The sequence below is a fragment of the Symphalangus syndactylus genome, chromosome 7, assembly GCF_028878055.3.
Source record: "Symphalangus syndactylus isolate Jambi chromosome 7, NHGRI_mSymSyn1-v2.1_pri, whole genome shotgun sequence".
In the NCBI taxonomy this organism is placed as follows: Eukaryota; Metazoa; Chordata; class Mammalia; order Primates; family Hylobatidae; genus Symphalangus; species Symphalangus syndactylus.
In genome coordinates, this window is record NC_072429.2 from 9,253,869 (window position 1) to 9,270,290 (window position 16,422).

General features: G+C 41.6%; 1 protein-coding gene across 3 annotated transcripts in view; it reads left to right on the top strand.

The window, feature by feature from the left end:
* The window catches only part of SIMC1 (SUMO interacting motifs containing 1), an 84,702-nt gene that overhangs the window by 57,314 nt on the left and 10,966 nt on the right, over nucleotides 1–16,422 (top strand). For 2 of the 3 annotated variants that reach the window (XR_008658812.2, XM_055285015.2), the window contains exons 6-7: nucleotides 7,678–7,830; nucleotides 10,031–10,159. Coding sequence is in view for 2 of the 3 variants with exons in the window: in XM_055285015.2 (XP_055140990.1) it covers nucleotides 7,678–7,830; nucleotides 10,031–10,159 (282 nt within the window). In the remaining variant the exon portion in view is untranslated. The remainder of the gene's footprint in view (nucleotides 1–7,677; nucleotides 7,831–10,030; nucleotides 10,160–16,422) is intronic. The other variant, XM_063642517.1, reaches the window with a different exon arrangement.

A 16,422-nucleotide genomic window follows, 5' to 3' on the forward strand; every position in this document is an offset into this window, starting at 1 on the left:
GCTACAGTGTTCGGTAGATTGGGTGCATTAAATGTGTTCTCAACTTAAAATATTTTCAACTTATAGTGGTGTTTTAGTCCCTTTGTGTTGCCATAAAGGAATGGCTGAGGCTGGGTAATCTATAAAGAAAAGAGGTTTATTTGGCTCACAATTCTACAAGCTGTACAAGAAGCATGGCTCCAGCATCTGTTTCTGGTTAGGGCATCAGGAAGCTTCCATTCATGACAGAAGGTGAAGGAGAGCTGGAGTATCACCTGGCAAGGGAGGAAGGAAGACAGGGGGTGGGGCTATAATGCCAACCTCTTTCAAACAGTCAGCTCTCAAGTGAACTAATAGAGTGAGAACTCACTCGTTACCATGAGGACAGCACCAAGACATTATGAAGGATCTGCCTCCATGACCCAAACATCTTCCACTAGGCCCCATCTCCAACATTGGAGATCACATCAACATGAGATTTGGAGGGGACGAATATCAAAGCTATATCAGATGGGTTTATCCAGATGTAACCCCATCGTAGGTTGAGCATCTGAACATCCCTTGCTTTTTTGGAAATGGCTCTTACTAGAAGGGTGTAACAGCATCTTTTTGTTCAGAGCAGCATTGAAACTCTTCCACATTTACGTTCTCATATGTTCTTACATATTTGTTGAAAGTAGTATTCACAGGTCAACATGGGGCATTGACTATGATAAATCCTCTAACAAAAAGGAGGACGTTTCGTTATGTTTTGGGCATTGGTCAGTTTTCCCACCCCCTTAGTTTACATGCCCATATTTATTTCCCTATATGTGATATTTTATCTAAAGATTAAATGTTAGTAATTTTAGGGGTACAAAATCAGTAAGAGAATCAACAAAGAGCACAAGACAGCATAGCTGAATTTTTTTTTTTTTTTGAGACGGAGTCTTGCTCTGTCACCCAGGCTGGAGTGCAGTGGTGCAATCTCAGCTCACTGCAAGCTCTGCCTCCCAGGTTCACGCCATTCTCCTGCCTCAGCCTCTCCGAGTAGCTGGGACTACAGGTGCCTGCCACCACGCCCGGCTAATTTTTTGTATTTTTAGTAGAGACGGGGTTTCACCGTGGTCTCGATCTCCTGACCTCGTGATCCGCCCGCCTCGGCCTCCCAAAGTGCTGGGATTACAAGCGTGAGCCACTGCGCCCGGCCTACATAGTTGAATTTTAAAGTGAAAAATTGGCCGGGTACAGTGGCTCACGCCTGTAATCCCAGCACTTTGGGAGGCCGAGGTGGGCAGATCACCTGAGTCCAGGAGTTCAAGACCAGCCTGGCCAACACGGTGAAACCCTGTCTCTACTAAAAATACAAAAATTAGCCGGGCATGGCGGCATGTGCCTGTAATCCCAGCTACTTGGGAGACCAAGACAGGAGAATCACTTGAACCTGGGAGGCAGAGGTTGTGGTAAGCCGAGATCACACCACTGCACTCCAGCCTGGGCGACAGAGCGAGACTCTGTCTCAAAGGCAAATAAAAAATAAATTTTAAAAAGTGAAAAATAATTTACATAATGAGAACAATTCCATCTACCATTATGCTTTGCGAGCCTAGGCATTAAGAGTGAGTGGGATACCCAAGGCACTATTCTCTCAGTTGCTTTCATTTTCACCTCTTGTGGTGTGAGCCTCTCACTGTACAGGGTATGACTCTTGGGTTTAAAGATAGGCATTTAATCACGAGGTCAGGAGATCGAGACCACGGTGAAACCCCATCTCTACTAAAAATACAAAAAATTAGCCGGACGTCGTGGTGGGCGCCTGTAGTCCCAGCTACTCGGAGAGGCTGAGGCAGGAGAATGGCGTGAACCCAGGAGGCAGAGCTTTCAGTGAGCCGAGATTGCGCCACTGCACTCCAGCCTGGGCGACAGAGCAAGACTCCGTCTCAAAAAAAAAAAAAAAAGATAGGCATTTAAGGCTGGGCACGGTGGCTCACACCTGTAATCCTAGCACTTTGGGAGGCCAAGGTGGGCAGAGCACTTGAGGTCAGGAGTTCGACACGAGCCTAGCCAACGTGGTGAAACCCCATCTCTACTAAAAAATACAAAAAAAAAAAAACCCCAAAAATTTGCCAGGCATAGTGCCAGGCACCTGTAATCCCAGCTATTTGAGAGGCTGAGGCAGGAGAATTGCTTGAACCCAGGAGGTAGAGGTTGCAGTGAGCCGAGATCACGCCATTGCACTCCAGCCTGGGCAACAAGAGGGAAACTCTGTCTCATAAATAAATAAAGGCATTTTGGGCCGGGCATGGTGGCTGAGGCCTGTAATCACAGCACTTTGGGAGGCCAAGGTGGGCAGATCACATGAGGCCAGGAGTTTGAGACCAGCTTGGCCTCAAAACCCCACCTCTACTAAAAGTACAAAAACAGCCAGGCATGGTGGTGCACTTCTGTAATCCTAGCTACTCGGGAGACTGAGGCATGAGAATCATTTGAACCTGGGAGGCAGAGGTTGCAGTGAGCCAGGATTGCACCACTGCAATTCAGCCTGGGCAACAGAGGAAGACTCTGTCTCAAAAACAAAACAACAACAACAAAGATAGGCATTTTTGAGGGGTGTTTGTGACCTCTAAATCTAGGCCAGGTCCTCTGTTTTGTGCTTACTCAATGAAAAAAATCATTTGTTTCAGTTGGCAGGAAAATGAGCTATCTTTGATTCATTAAGAAATGGATATTAGAATAAATTGGTGATTACAAGGATGTATACATATATTTATCTAAATTCATCAAACAAAACTTTGACAATTTATTGTATGTAAATTATACCTCAAAGAGGTATTTTTTAAAAGAGAGAGAGATGTTCCGTCTCCATATGACCCCCTCTTAAGGGATTTTCTTTTCTTTCTTTCATTTTGAACTATGCATACAAAGAGTAGACTAGTTTCTACAAGACTTCAGAAATATACTTGTCTCCAGGTCCCCTCATCTGCATTTCTGTTTCTCTTTAATTGGTTTTTTTAATATTTACCCCCATATGGCAAAATAATCTGCTTGCAATGCTGCTTCTTGGTTTTTCATTGTTAGCCGTTATCTGTGGACTTCTCACATGAAATATATCAGTGTTCAATGTTTCTATTACTATGACTATGTATGCTAGTCAGAATTTTACCAAGTATTAAACCGTGATTGCTTTTCCTTTCATTCATATCTTTTTGTTTTCCCTAAGGTTAACAATTGTCCTGTTTTTAAGTTTCTTGCTTTCCTTGTGCATATCAGAATTCAACCCCAAATTCTCCTAGTTGTGTTACTGGTGGAGAGTGTCTAGGTTCTTGGCATCTTGAACAAAGAACTGGACAAAATGTACAAACAAAGCAAGGAAAAATGAAGCAACAAAAGCTGGTATTTGTTGAAAATGAAAGCACACTCCACAGGGTGGGAGCAGGCCTGAGCAAGCAACTCAAGAGCCTGGTTACAGAATTTTCTGGGGTTTAAATACCTTCTAGAGGTTTCCCATTGTACTTGATGTACACCCTATGTAAATGAAGTAGTGGCCCACCGTCAGTTGGATTAGTTGTGGGAGGGGACCAATCAGAGGCTGAAGTGAAGTTACAAAGTTTTACTCCTATGCAAATGAAGACTTGGCCCACGACCAGCCTGATTGGTTGTGGGAGGGGAGCAGTCAGAGGTACTTTCAGTTTTTCATCTGCCATGCAGAAAAAGCAGGGAGGGTAGCAAGGTTGCAAAGGGAGAAGTCTCTGGTCCCGTTACTTGGGCATGGAAAATTGGGGTTTTCCTTTTGATTTAGTTCTAGGAATTCAACATGAATTGGCCTTAGGTTCCCTGCCTCCAGACCCTATTTTCTTGCCTCAGTTGGTCTCAATATCCCCTCAAGATATTCACACTGGATTGTCCTGCTAGTTTCTTCTCAAAAATCTGAGGTAGAATGTTTTGATCTCCTTCAATCTAGATCACTCGTCCTCTTTTCCAGTCTTCATCATAAATTTGAGAGTCCTCTTTAATGATTTTCAAGACTGGATGACTTGTTTGTTTGTCCTGTCTTTTCTCTTTCATGGCTCACACCTTCATTTAAGGAATCTATTCCTAGTAGCTTTAAGAAAGGTGTATGGGAAGTAAAGTTTTTGAGATCTTGTTTGTCTGCAAATGTCTTTATCTTCTCATACATTGATAATTAGACTGAGGACAGATTATTTGCTTAGAAATAACTTTTCTACAGAACATCAAAGGAAATCTTCCATTGTCTTCTAGCTTCCAGAATTGCTGTTAAGAAATCATAAGTAGCCGGATGTGGTGGCTCACGCCTGTAGTCCCAGCACTTTGGGAGGCCGAGGTGGGTGGATCACTTTGAGCTCAGGTGTTCAAGACCAGCCTGGGCAACATGGCAAAAGCCCATCTCTACCAAAACTACAAAAAATTAGCTGGGCGTAGTGGCACACACCTGTGGTCCCAGCTACTCGGAAGACTGAGATAGGAGGATCGCTTGAGCCTGGGTGGCAGAGGTTGCACTGAGCTAAGATCGTGCCACTGCACTCCAGCATGGGTGTCAGAGCAAGACCCTGTCTTGGGGAAAAAAAAGAAGTCATAAGCTATTTTGATTACTGATTCTTTGTATGTGCCCTAGTTTTTCCCTCTGGAAGTTTGTAAAGTTCTCTTTTTGCCAAATATGCCTATCCTAGGTTTATATTCATCCATTGGGTTGGGCATTCAGTGGGCCATTTCAGTCTGGAAAAATGTCCTTTATTTCTAATAAACAGGATTTTTCACTTTTGTAATTATCTAATTTCCAAGAGCTCTTTTATTTTTTATCTGTGTCTTCCTTATTAAAATTAATAAATAAGCCAGGCATGGTGGCATGTGCCTATAGTCCCAGCTACTGGAGAGGCTGAGGCAGAAGGATCGCTTGAGCTCAGGAGTTCAGTGAGCTATGATGGCACAACTGTACTCCAGCCTGGACAACAGAGCAAGCCCTCGTTTCTAAAAAATAATAATAATAGGCTGGGCACAGTGGCTCAGGCCTGTAATCCTAGCACTTTCAGGGGCCAAAGTGGAAAGATCACTTGAGGCCAGGAGTTCAAGACCAACCTGGGCAACATAGCAAGACCCTGACTCTGCAGAAAAAATATATATATATAAACTGTATTCTTATTTTCTTCTTTCCTGGATCCATGTCATCTCATATCTTTGATTTTGCTAATCAGAATTTTCATTTTTATTCTCTGTTTCTCTTCTACATAATGTCTGTTTTCTCCAAGTTGCTTTTTTGGAAGGAAGGAGAGGCTATTTCGGTCTCTGTCTCTTTATGTTAAAAGCTTTCCATAGATGTCTGGTAAACCTTGGTAGTCTATAGTCTATCCATATTTAAAGGTGCGAGACTCAAAAGATAATGGAAGCTCTGAAGACAGGAGAGGACTTGTCATTTCTGCACTTCCCTCTAGGTGGAACTGATTTCTCATTTCTAAGAAAATTTCTTGAGTCAAGGTCTTTCCTCTTGGGCTGGTTCGGTTTTACAGAGAAGACATCCAACCTCTTATATGAAGGATAAAGACAGGATAAAGACAGGATGCCAAGGTTTTGGAAGACATGTGTGAGAAGATGGCAAGCGTCTCTGCATTCAGCATGCCTATGTTCATTTAGTGCCCCATTTGCTTCAGTGTCTGCTTCCAAGCCGTGCCTGGTATCCCAGTTCAGAGACCATCTGTTTTATCTCTCCACAAAGTTAACTTGTAGTCTGCAGGATTGGGGAAGTTCTAGAGGTCTAAAAATTTCTTAAACAGCTTTCAAGCTGTCCTATTTTATTTATTTATTTATTTATTTATTTATTTATTTATTTATTTATTTATTTTGAGGTGGAGTCTTACTCTGGTTGCCCAAGGCTGGAGTGCAGCAGCCCAATCACAGCTCACTGCAGCTTTGACCTCCCTGGGGTCAGGTGATCCTCCCACCTCAGCCTCTTGGGTAGCTGGGACTACTGGTACGCGCCACCATGCCCTGCTAATTTTTAGTATTTTTAGTAGAAACAGGTTTTCACCATTTTGTCCAGGCTGGTCTCAAACTCTTGGACTCAAGCAATTTGCCCACCGCAGCTTCCCAAAGTGCTGGGATTACAAGAGTGAGCCACCATGCCTGGCCACCTCCTACATATTTCAATTTGCCCCTCTTTCACCATCACTTCAGAGAAACCTGGTGCTACCGCTTGCAGAGCTTATTGAAGTTTTCTTTTTTTTTAAGTAAATAGGATTAAATAGGATAGCTCTTCTCTGCTGCTGGCTTAGGATTCAGCTTTGTCAATTCCACTAAGTCAATTAAAATGTATTCCTTTGCCTAATTCATAGGCTTGGATTAAACATCATCTTAAAACATGGCACAGTGCCTTTATTTGCTCAGTTAATTGGTTGCTTTTAATTTTGTAATCAGCATCTCTCAACCTACTCCCAAATCAAAGACTAAGCCCTTGACAATTACCTCACCGCTCATCCATCAGCCTGAGCAACATAGCCAGAACCCATCTCTACACCCTTGCACTCAAGTGATCATCATTCTGCATGGTCATCATTTCATTTCTTTCCTTTCTATGTAGTTTTATTGCATATACATGTATTCCTATAAAATATATTTTTTTACTTTAGTTCCTTCAGCTCTATATTAAAAGGTATCACGCTGTATGTGATCTATTGAGAATTTTATTTTTCACTTACTATTTTATAGTACCAAGATTTGTCCATATTGTTGCCTGTCACTGTAGTTTATTCATATTGATATTCATATTCATATCCTTCATTTGCCTTCCACCTTTCAAAATTTCACTGCTATCACCCGGGAGGCGGAGCTTGCAGTGAACCGAGATCGCACCACTGCACTCCAGCCTGGCAACAGGGCGAGACTCCATCTAAAAAAAAAAAAAAAATCTTCTCTCCTCTTCTCTTCTTCCTTGTGGATATTTTTCAAAAGTTATTTATTATAATATTAGTGGGGTTTTAGGAGAAAACAAATTAGGTGTGTATATTCAATCTACTGTTTTTACCTAGGTTACCTAAGTGATCATTAAAAGTAGTTTTGACTATATGAGATATTTTTACCTTGTTAACTTGTAGAGCCTCAGCCCTGTATAAAGTATGATTCCACTGCACACACTCTAAACCTTAGTTGTTAACATTAATAGGTGACAATAATATAGAGCTGGCAAGGACTTCTATGGTCATCCAGTCTAACTTTTCACTTGGTTTAGGAATGTTCCTAGTCAGGAAGGCACAGATAGTACTATTTTACCCTGAAGTTACCTTTGAATACTTATAACTCAAAGAAAAATGTTGATATTTTAGTTAGCTTTTTTTTTTTTTTTTTTGTAGAGATGGGTTCTTGCTGTGTTGCTCAGGCTGGTCTCAAACTCCTGGTCTCAAAAGGTCCTCCCACCTCAGCCTCCCAAAGTGCTGGGATTACAAGCATCAGCCACCACGTCTGGCCTTTAGTTGACTTTTATAGCCTTACTGCAGTTAAATGTGATGTTTTTATTTGACTTGTTTAATTATTGAAAATAGCCAAAAGGCTCTTTTGTTGCCTATAGGGAAATCCAGGGATCTGGGGGCCCAGGTTAAGGCTGTAGTTCTGAGCACCATAAATACAACAGACATTGAAACCTTTTCTTTCTTTATTTTTTTTTCTGCACAGGAAAAGAAAGAATAAACCTTTTCTTTCTTTTTTCCATTACAGGGATGTTATCAAGTGGCTGGTCAAAGCAGTAACTGAAGATGGATTGACTCAGCCCCCAAATGGAAATCAAACGTCTTCAGGAACCGGAATCTTGAAGGCCGGCAGTAGCCACCCTTCTTCCCAGCCCAACCTGACAAAGAACACCAATCAGCTGTAAGGGGCAGGCAGTTATCTTTCCTGGGGCTCTTGGGGTTTAGTGTTTTAGAGGGAACAGCACCAATCCCTAAGAGCAGCTTCCCCCAAATTAACAAGATCTTAGAACATAGGCTGATGCTTATTCAAGACTTAGTTTAACTAAAGGCTACATTTCTAATTTCAAAGGTAGAACAAAACCAGGTGCTTTCACCCCTAGAATGAATAGGACTTCACAAAGTGAATACGAAGTCACAACGCAGACCCAAGACATGCTAGAGGACACTGCCCTTCACTTCCTGCATTTCAGGAGACAGTAAAGGTTACAGCTCCTCATCACTTCAGATATCCGTTGCCATAGAGAAGGAGTGGTGTGTAGTGTGAGTTTTGTTAACCTCGAGTTCTCAAGGACCTGGGTTTCTCTCCCCAGGTCCCGGGAGAAAAATAGCAGTTCAGCCTGCAGGTTCCAACACAACAAGGCAGGTCTCATCACCGCAGACTGCACTGGAAAGAAATTCATGGCATTTCTTTTATGGAGTTGAGAGTGGCCTTGGCATTTTTTGAGACATGCCGGGATATTAGGGGCTGGGGCTACCCTTGCACAAATAACCCAGTATTCCATGTCAATCATATTGTTAAAAGCCAGTCACACTGGACATTTCAAATATAACATTTGTGTCTGAATTCACAATGTTGTATTATAATCTAGTTGCACCAACCTGATTTTTATGGAAGGCCTACAAGTTTAAATTGTTTCCTAAATTATAAATAATTATAACTAATTTAGGAAACAATTTTATAGCTAAAGGGGAATGTTTTGGAACAATGAAGCATTTGGACAGATTGAGGAAGGCCCTAAAGTGGCATTCTCCCACACGGGCCACATACAGACCCAAGAGGGAGGTGGACACTGTTCCTTCAGTGGAAGCTAATATCATATAACAATCATCATAATAAATGTTTATAAATACACGTTAGTAGAAATAACAATAGGGTCCCCTAAAAGTCAATTTTGTTATGATCTTAACAACAATAATAAGTTGCTACCACTTATCACTAGAGAGTCCCTATCTGTGAGATGTTTTATATAGCACTCACAACTTTACAAAATAGATATTATTGCTCACCCTTTTTATAGATGAGAACACTTGGACTCACGGCAGTTTAGTAACTTGTTGAAGGTTGAACAGCTTATCATTGCAGAGACAGAATCTGAGGCCAGACCTGGTCTGGCCCACCTGTTGTGTTACTAGCTGCAGATTTTCTTAAAGTAAAGCCTTTCTTCTGTCACAGATAACACGTGTTGCCGGGCGCGGTGGCTCACGCCTGTAATCCCAGCACTTTGGGAGGCCAAGGCAGGCAGATCATGAGGTCAGGAGATGGAGACCATCCTGGCTAACACGGTGAAACCTTGTCTCTACTAAAAAAATACAAAAAAATAGCCGGGCATGGTGGCGGGCACCTGTAGTCCCAGCTACTCAGGAGGCTGAGGCAGGAGAATGGCGTGAACCTGGGAGGCGGAGCTTGCAGTGAGCCGAGATCGCGCCACTGCACTCCAGCCTGGGCAACAGAGTGAGACTCCATCTCAAAAAATAAGAATTAAAATAATACATGTTAGAAAAGGCTGATCTCAGGCCAGCCTCACCTTTCTGAGAGGTTGCCCAGACTCCTAATGCCACATCAGGCTGGCTGTCTCCCACAGTTAGATCTAATGGGAGAGAAGGTCAGGTTCCACCAGGGGAGGTTCTGAGACTGAACTTAGTAAGAAACTATTGAAAGGAAACAGTAACAGGAGAAAACTGTATGGCAAATACATATTTTCTCCCGTATCAAAGAAATTTAAATCATTTTAAGTCACTCTAGACCTGTTTCTTCATCTGCAAAATAGGGAAGTTACAGATTAGATGACCCTCATAGTTCTCTAGATCCTTAAGGTTGTGTGGTTCTATTTTTGAATTTAAAGGCAGCTTGCTTTTGCAGCTCAGCCCCAGGTTCTGAGAGGTTCAGATAGTATGTTCTGGCAAAAGGGATTCAGGTAGGTGAAATTGCTAAATAAAAGCATGCTGATGGTTTGAGTAGTTTTCCCTGACCTTGTGTGTGCTTTATAAGATCCTTTAGTAGTCTCCACTCTCTATGTACACTGGTGGGGACCTCCTCCCAGCCACAGAGTGGCTCCATGCCGGATCCTCACACTCATCTGTGTCCTATGTTCTGGACTCAGGATTGTGTGCCAGCTTCAGAGGATGCTCTCCATAGCCGTAGAGGTGGACAGGACCCCCACCTGCAGCTCCAATAAAATTGCCGAGATGATGTTTGGGTTTGTGCTGGACATTCCTGAGAGGAGCCAGAGGTGAGTCTTAGTTTTGTTGGGGAGAGCAGTTAATTTTTTTAAAAAAAAAAACCTCTTGGAAATCATTTTTATTAAATTAACTTTTCTATCTATGCTACCTGTCAGGAACAGAATTTTACAATAGAAAATTCCAAACTAATTAAGATAGGAAGAAAATAGTAGAAGGATTATTCTTATGTCTTTGACTTTTGGAAAGGAGGGTCTCAGCTAATTATTATTATTTACAACTGAGATATAATTTCTTGGGAAGAGGCACAGTACCCTAAATGGAGCCTAAATTTTCTAACCTTATCAATTTTCCTAACAATTTTACTCTTCTTTCAATATTTAACTGTTAAGGCTGGGTGCAGTGACTCACACCTGTAATCCCAGCACTTTGGGAGGACTAGGCGAGCAGATCACCTGAGGTCAGGAGTTCAAGACCAGCCTTGGCCAACATGGTGAAACCCTGTCTCTACTAAAAATACAAAAATTAGTTGGGCGTGGTGGTGCACACCTATAATCTCAGCTACTCCGGAGGCTGAGACACGAAAATCGCTTGAACCAGGAGGTGGAGGTTGCAGTGAGCTGAGATTGCTCCACTGCACTGCAGCATGGGTGACAGAGTGAGACTCCATCTCAAAATAAAATAAAATAAAATAAAATAAAATAAAATAAAATAAAATAAAATAAAGGCCAGCCGTGGTGGCTCACACCTGTAATCCCAGCACTTTGGGAGACCAAGGCGGGCAGATCACAAGGTCAGGAGATAGAGACCATCCTGTCTAACACGATGAAACCCCGTCTCTACTGAAAATACAGAAACATTAGCCGGGTGTGGTGGTAGGCGCCTGTAGTCCCAGCTACTCGGGAGGCTGAGGCAGGAGAATGGCGTGAACCCTGGAGGCGGAGCTTGCAGCGAGCCGAGATTGCACCACTGCACTCCAGCTTGGGCGACAGAGCGAGACTCCGTCTCAAAAAATAAATAAATAAATAAGTAAATAAATAAATAATATAAAAATAAAAATGTAACTGTTAAGCCCTGCCTTCTTCTCTGATCTTTATCCATAGGCCTGGCAGAAGTGTTCACTAAAGGCTTGGTGGGTGAATGAAATAGGTATATCCAATATTAGAGGAACTAGAGGTGACACAAGAATGAAGAGTTGTACCTGTAGAATGACCCCAGATAGAAAGAATTAGGAATTCAGTTTCCCTAAGCATGAATTAGTGAAGTATTTCATTAGGAAGGGATAAAGAAATGGTTTTTGGCTAAAAACAATGATTCCTTCCTTGAACCAGTAATTTTAAAATCCAGAGGAAGAAAAATAAACTAGAATGAATATGAATTCATGAACAATTGCTGGTACAGGAAATAAGTATAAGAGAGTCATTGTGTAGTGGTGACCCTTGGGGAAATTATGGTGTATGTTTGTCTTCAGTGCATCTCCACCAGCTCCATGCCTGCTTCCCATCCCCATCCCTAAACTCCCAGCTGACAACGAAGACAACTATTGAGCAGCTCTGGTTTCTTCTATTACAAGAAAATGTTATGCCGAATAGTACTGGAATAGGACTTAATTAAAATGCTCTGGTAAGATTAAGACATTTACTGAGTCCCTACAATGTGCCAGTCATTGTCACATTAATTATCTCATTTGTTTTCTGTTTTTTTTTTTTTTCTTTTTCTTTATAATTTAGAAACAGGGTATTGCTATGTTGCCCAGGCTAGTTTTGAACTCCTGGACTCAAGCAGTCCTCCTGCCTCAGCCTCCTAAAATTCTGGGATTACAGGCATGAGCCACTGCACCCAACCTTATTTATTTTTCTTATAATGTTATCCCTATTTATTTATTTATTTGTTTTGAGGCAGAGTCTCACTCTGTCACCCAGGCTAGAGTACAGTAGTGGGATCTCAGCTCACTGCAATCTTTGCCTCCTGAGTTCAAGCGATTCTCCTGCCTTAGCCTCCCGAGTGGCTGGGATTACAGGTGCACGCCCCTACACCCAGCTAATTTGTGTATTTTTAGTAGAGGTGGGGTTTCACCATGTTAGCCAGGCTGGTTTCAAACTCCTGACCTCAGGTGATCTGCCCACCTCAGCCTCTCAAAGTGCTAGGATTACAGTCGTAAACCACTGCACCTGGCAATGTTATCTCTGTTTAATGAATAAGAAAAGCATTCAAAGAGGTGGAGTTAACTAGCCTAAGTTTATGTAGCTAATCAGGTTCAGAATCCAAATTTAAATCCAGGGCTGCTTAATCCCAAATTCAATATTCAAAGGAGGCAGTATGTTGTACTGGTCAGACAGAAGAAAGTGCACATGAATACCATGCTTGCTCTAACACTTTGTCAGGAGTATTTCATTTGGGTCCATCTCTTCTACTATTCATTCATACAAGCCCAGATGCTGGTAAGAAATGGGAAAGCTAAGGAATGGGTAACAAAAACAAATTAGGAATTAAAACAGACAAACATAATTTATACAAAACCTGGCCCTACTTTAAAATTCTCTCAGAAGGGGCAAATTGGCCACTCACTCAAATTATACTAAAAGATACTTTACTTGGCCTTTACCTTGATTTATTTTAATTTTCTAAAGATTAAGTATAATTTACATACAATTAAATTATGTAAACTAACTTGCATACCTACCATCCAGTGAGTCTTGACAAATGCATATACCTTCTTGACCTGTCATTTTCCAATTGCTCATTAGTAGTGTATAGAAACCCTGCAACCTTAATAAATTAACTTATTCTAGTAGGATTTTTGTTTGTTTTCCTTAGGATTCTCTACATACACAATCATGTTGTCTAAAAATACACTTTAACTGTATCCTTCCCAATCTGTGTATACCTTTTGCTTGCTTTTTCTTGCCATATTGCATAGACTAGTATCTCCAGGAAAATGTTGGAGAAGCGGTGAGAGTAGACATTATTGCCCCATTCCTGATCTTAGGGTGAAAACATTCAGTTTTTGACTATTAAGTGTGACATTAGCTATAAATGTTTCATAGGTGCCCTTTGTCAGATTGAGGGAGCTTCCTTCCATTTCTAGTTTATTATTTTTATGAAGAATAAGCATTGAAATTTGCCAAATATGTTGTCTCCATCTATTGAGATAATCATAGTTTTTCTTCTTTATTCTGTTGATATGGTGTAATACACTGATTAATTTACTCACGTTAAACCAACTTTGCATTCCTGGAATAAAAACCCTACTTGGTTGTGATGTTATCCTTCTTATATATTGATGGATTCAAGTTGCTAATATTTTGCTAAGGGTTTTTGCATCGATGTTTACAAGGGATATTGACCTGTAATTTTATTATCCTGTAATGTTTAATGTTTTCCATAATGTTTCCTTATGCATATTTAAAGAAATATAAGTTGGCCAGGCTGGTCTCGAACTCCTGACCTCAGGTGATCCACCCACCTCAGCCTCCCAAAATGCTGGGATTACAGGCGTGAGCCACCAGGCCCAGCCTTCTATGAACTGAATTCTAAGATAAGTTTAAAAAGCAAAATATGAAAGTATTATATTAAATATACATATCTTTTTGTAAAAAATGATAAATTAATGATATATGATAAATGATAAATTAATGATAAATTAATGATAAATTAATGATAAATGATCTTAGCTCACTGCAACCTCTGCCTCCCGTGTTCAAGTGATTCTCCTGCCTCAGCCTCCCAAGTAGCTGGGATTACAGGCATGCGCCACCAGACCCGGCTAATTTTGCATTTTTAGTAGAGACAGGGTTTCTCCATGTTGGTCAGGCTAGTCTCGAGCTCCCGACCTCAGGTGATCCACCTGCCTCAGCCTCCCACAGTGCTGGGATTACAGGTGTGAGCCACCACGCCTGGCCTTAGTTTATTTTTAGATTAAAATCTTAGTTTGACATAATTGTAAATTCACATGCAATTTTAAGGAGTGTTAAATAGTATTAGATAAATATTGTATTCAATATTACATATTATTGGATAAAAATAAATATAAACTTTATTCAATATTAAAATTATTAAAGAGTTCAGAGACAACCCAGATAATCTTTTTCCAATTTCCCCCAATGGTAATATATTACAAAACTATAGTACAGTATCACAACCAGGATATTGTGATTGACATAAGCCAAGATATAGAACATTTCCATCACTTCAAGGATTGCTCTTCTTGCCTTTTTATAGCCACACCCACTTCCCTCCCATCCCGACCCCTTTCTTAACCCCTGTCAACCATTTATCTGTTTTCCATTCTTTATATTTATGTCATTTCAAGAATGTGATATAAATGGCCCAGGCACAGTGGCTCACGCCTATAATCCCAGCACTTTGGGATGCCAAGGTGGGCAGATCACTTGATGTCAGGAGTGGAAGACCAGCCCGGCCAACACGGCAAAACCCCATCTCTCCTAAAAATACAAAAATTAGCCTGGCGTCGTGGCACACACCTGTAATCCCAGCTACTTGGGAGGCTGAGGCAGGAGAATCACTTGAACACGGGAGGCAGAGGTTGCAGTGAGCTAAGATTGCACCACTGCACTCCAGCCTGGGCGACGGAGCAAGACTCCATCTCAAACATAAAAAGAAAAAGAATGATATAAATGGAATCATTTGGTATATAACCTTTTGGGACTGGCTTTTTTCACTCAGCATAATTCCCTGGTGATTCATCCAGGTTGTGGGGTTTTTTTGGTGTTTTGTTTTGTTTTGTTTGAGACAGGGTCTCACTCTGTTGCCCAGACTGGAGTCCAGTGGTGCAATCTAAGTTCACCGCAACCTCTGCCTCCCAGGCTCAAGTGATTCTCCTGTTTCACCCTCCCAAGTAGCTGAGATGACAGGGGCGCACCACCACACCCAGCTAATTTTTGTATTTTTAGTAGAGATGGGGTTTCACTGTGTTGGCCAGGCTGGTCGTGAACTCCTGACCTCAGTTGATTCCCCCACCTTGACCTCCCAAAGTGCTAGGATTACAGGTGTGAGCCACCTCACCTGGCCTAAATATAGATTTTTAATATTTTTTTTTTGCCCCAACCTCTCATCTTCTGGGAATCTAAGTGTACATATAGATCTGTTCCACAGATCACTGAGGCTCTGTTTTTTCTATTGCTGTTTGGTTTCATTTATTTTGTTTCTCTCGCTCTCTCTCTCAATAGTCTTTAAAATCCGTTTTTTTAATTCCCCCAGTGCCCAATCTGCTGTTAAGTCTATTATTGTATTTTTTGGAACTAGAGTTAACATGTGGTTCCTTTTTATTCTTTTTGCTGCAAGTCTTCATCTAGTCACTCATTATGTACATCTTAATTTACTTGCTTGCTTTTGAAAATCTTGAACATATTTATAATAGTTGTCTAAAAGCCCCTCGCAACTAATTCCAACTTGTATGTCACCTCTTGGTCTGTTTCTATGGACATTTGCTCCTGGTTATGAATTACATCTTCCTGCTTTTTTTACTTGTCTGGTAATTTTTATTGTGTCCTGGATATTGTGGGCACTACATTGTTGAGAGTCTGGATTTTGCTCTCTTTCTTTAAAGAGTATTGACTTTTATTCTGGCAGGCAGTTAATTTGCTGGCAGATTAGCTTTTTCCTGTTGTGGCTTGTTTCTAGGATTTGTGAGGATGGTTCCACAGCAGCCCTTATTAAGGAGCTACATTCTTGAGGCTTAGCCTTTCTGGGGTCTCAACTGAATTTCCAGGATATTCAGTGAGATCTCTCCACACTGACTCCTTGAAACACCAGTATCTTTGAGCACTCTGAGATCTCCAGAACTCCCAGCCAGCTTGCAGCCCCCCAGTAGCTGTTCTCCACCAGGCTTTTGGGGCTTCCCCCTACACATGTGCCAGCAGGTTCCCTTACAACATTTCCTGAGCACCCTATTCTGTGACACGAATTCTAGACACCTTAGCTGTCCTAAACTCCAGCCTCTGTTTTGTCTGCCCAAGAAGCCCACTCTCTTCTATTTTGGACCCACACCTTCCTCTGCCTTCATTAGAAAGTGCCCCCAGCAAGAAATCTGGAGTAGATGAAGTTTACCACCTTTTGTTTCCCTTCTCTCAAGAATCACAGTCCTGCAGGGCACAGTGGCTCATGCCTATAATCCTAGCATTTTGGGAGGCAGTGGGGGTGGATCACCTGAGGTCAGGAGTTCAAGACCAGCCTGGCCAACATGGTGAAACATGTCTTTACTAAAAATTAGCTGGGCATGGTGGTGGGTGCCTATAATCCCGGCTGCTCAGGAGGCTGAGGTAGGAGAATTGCTTGCCTGGGGGGTGGGGCTGGA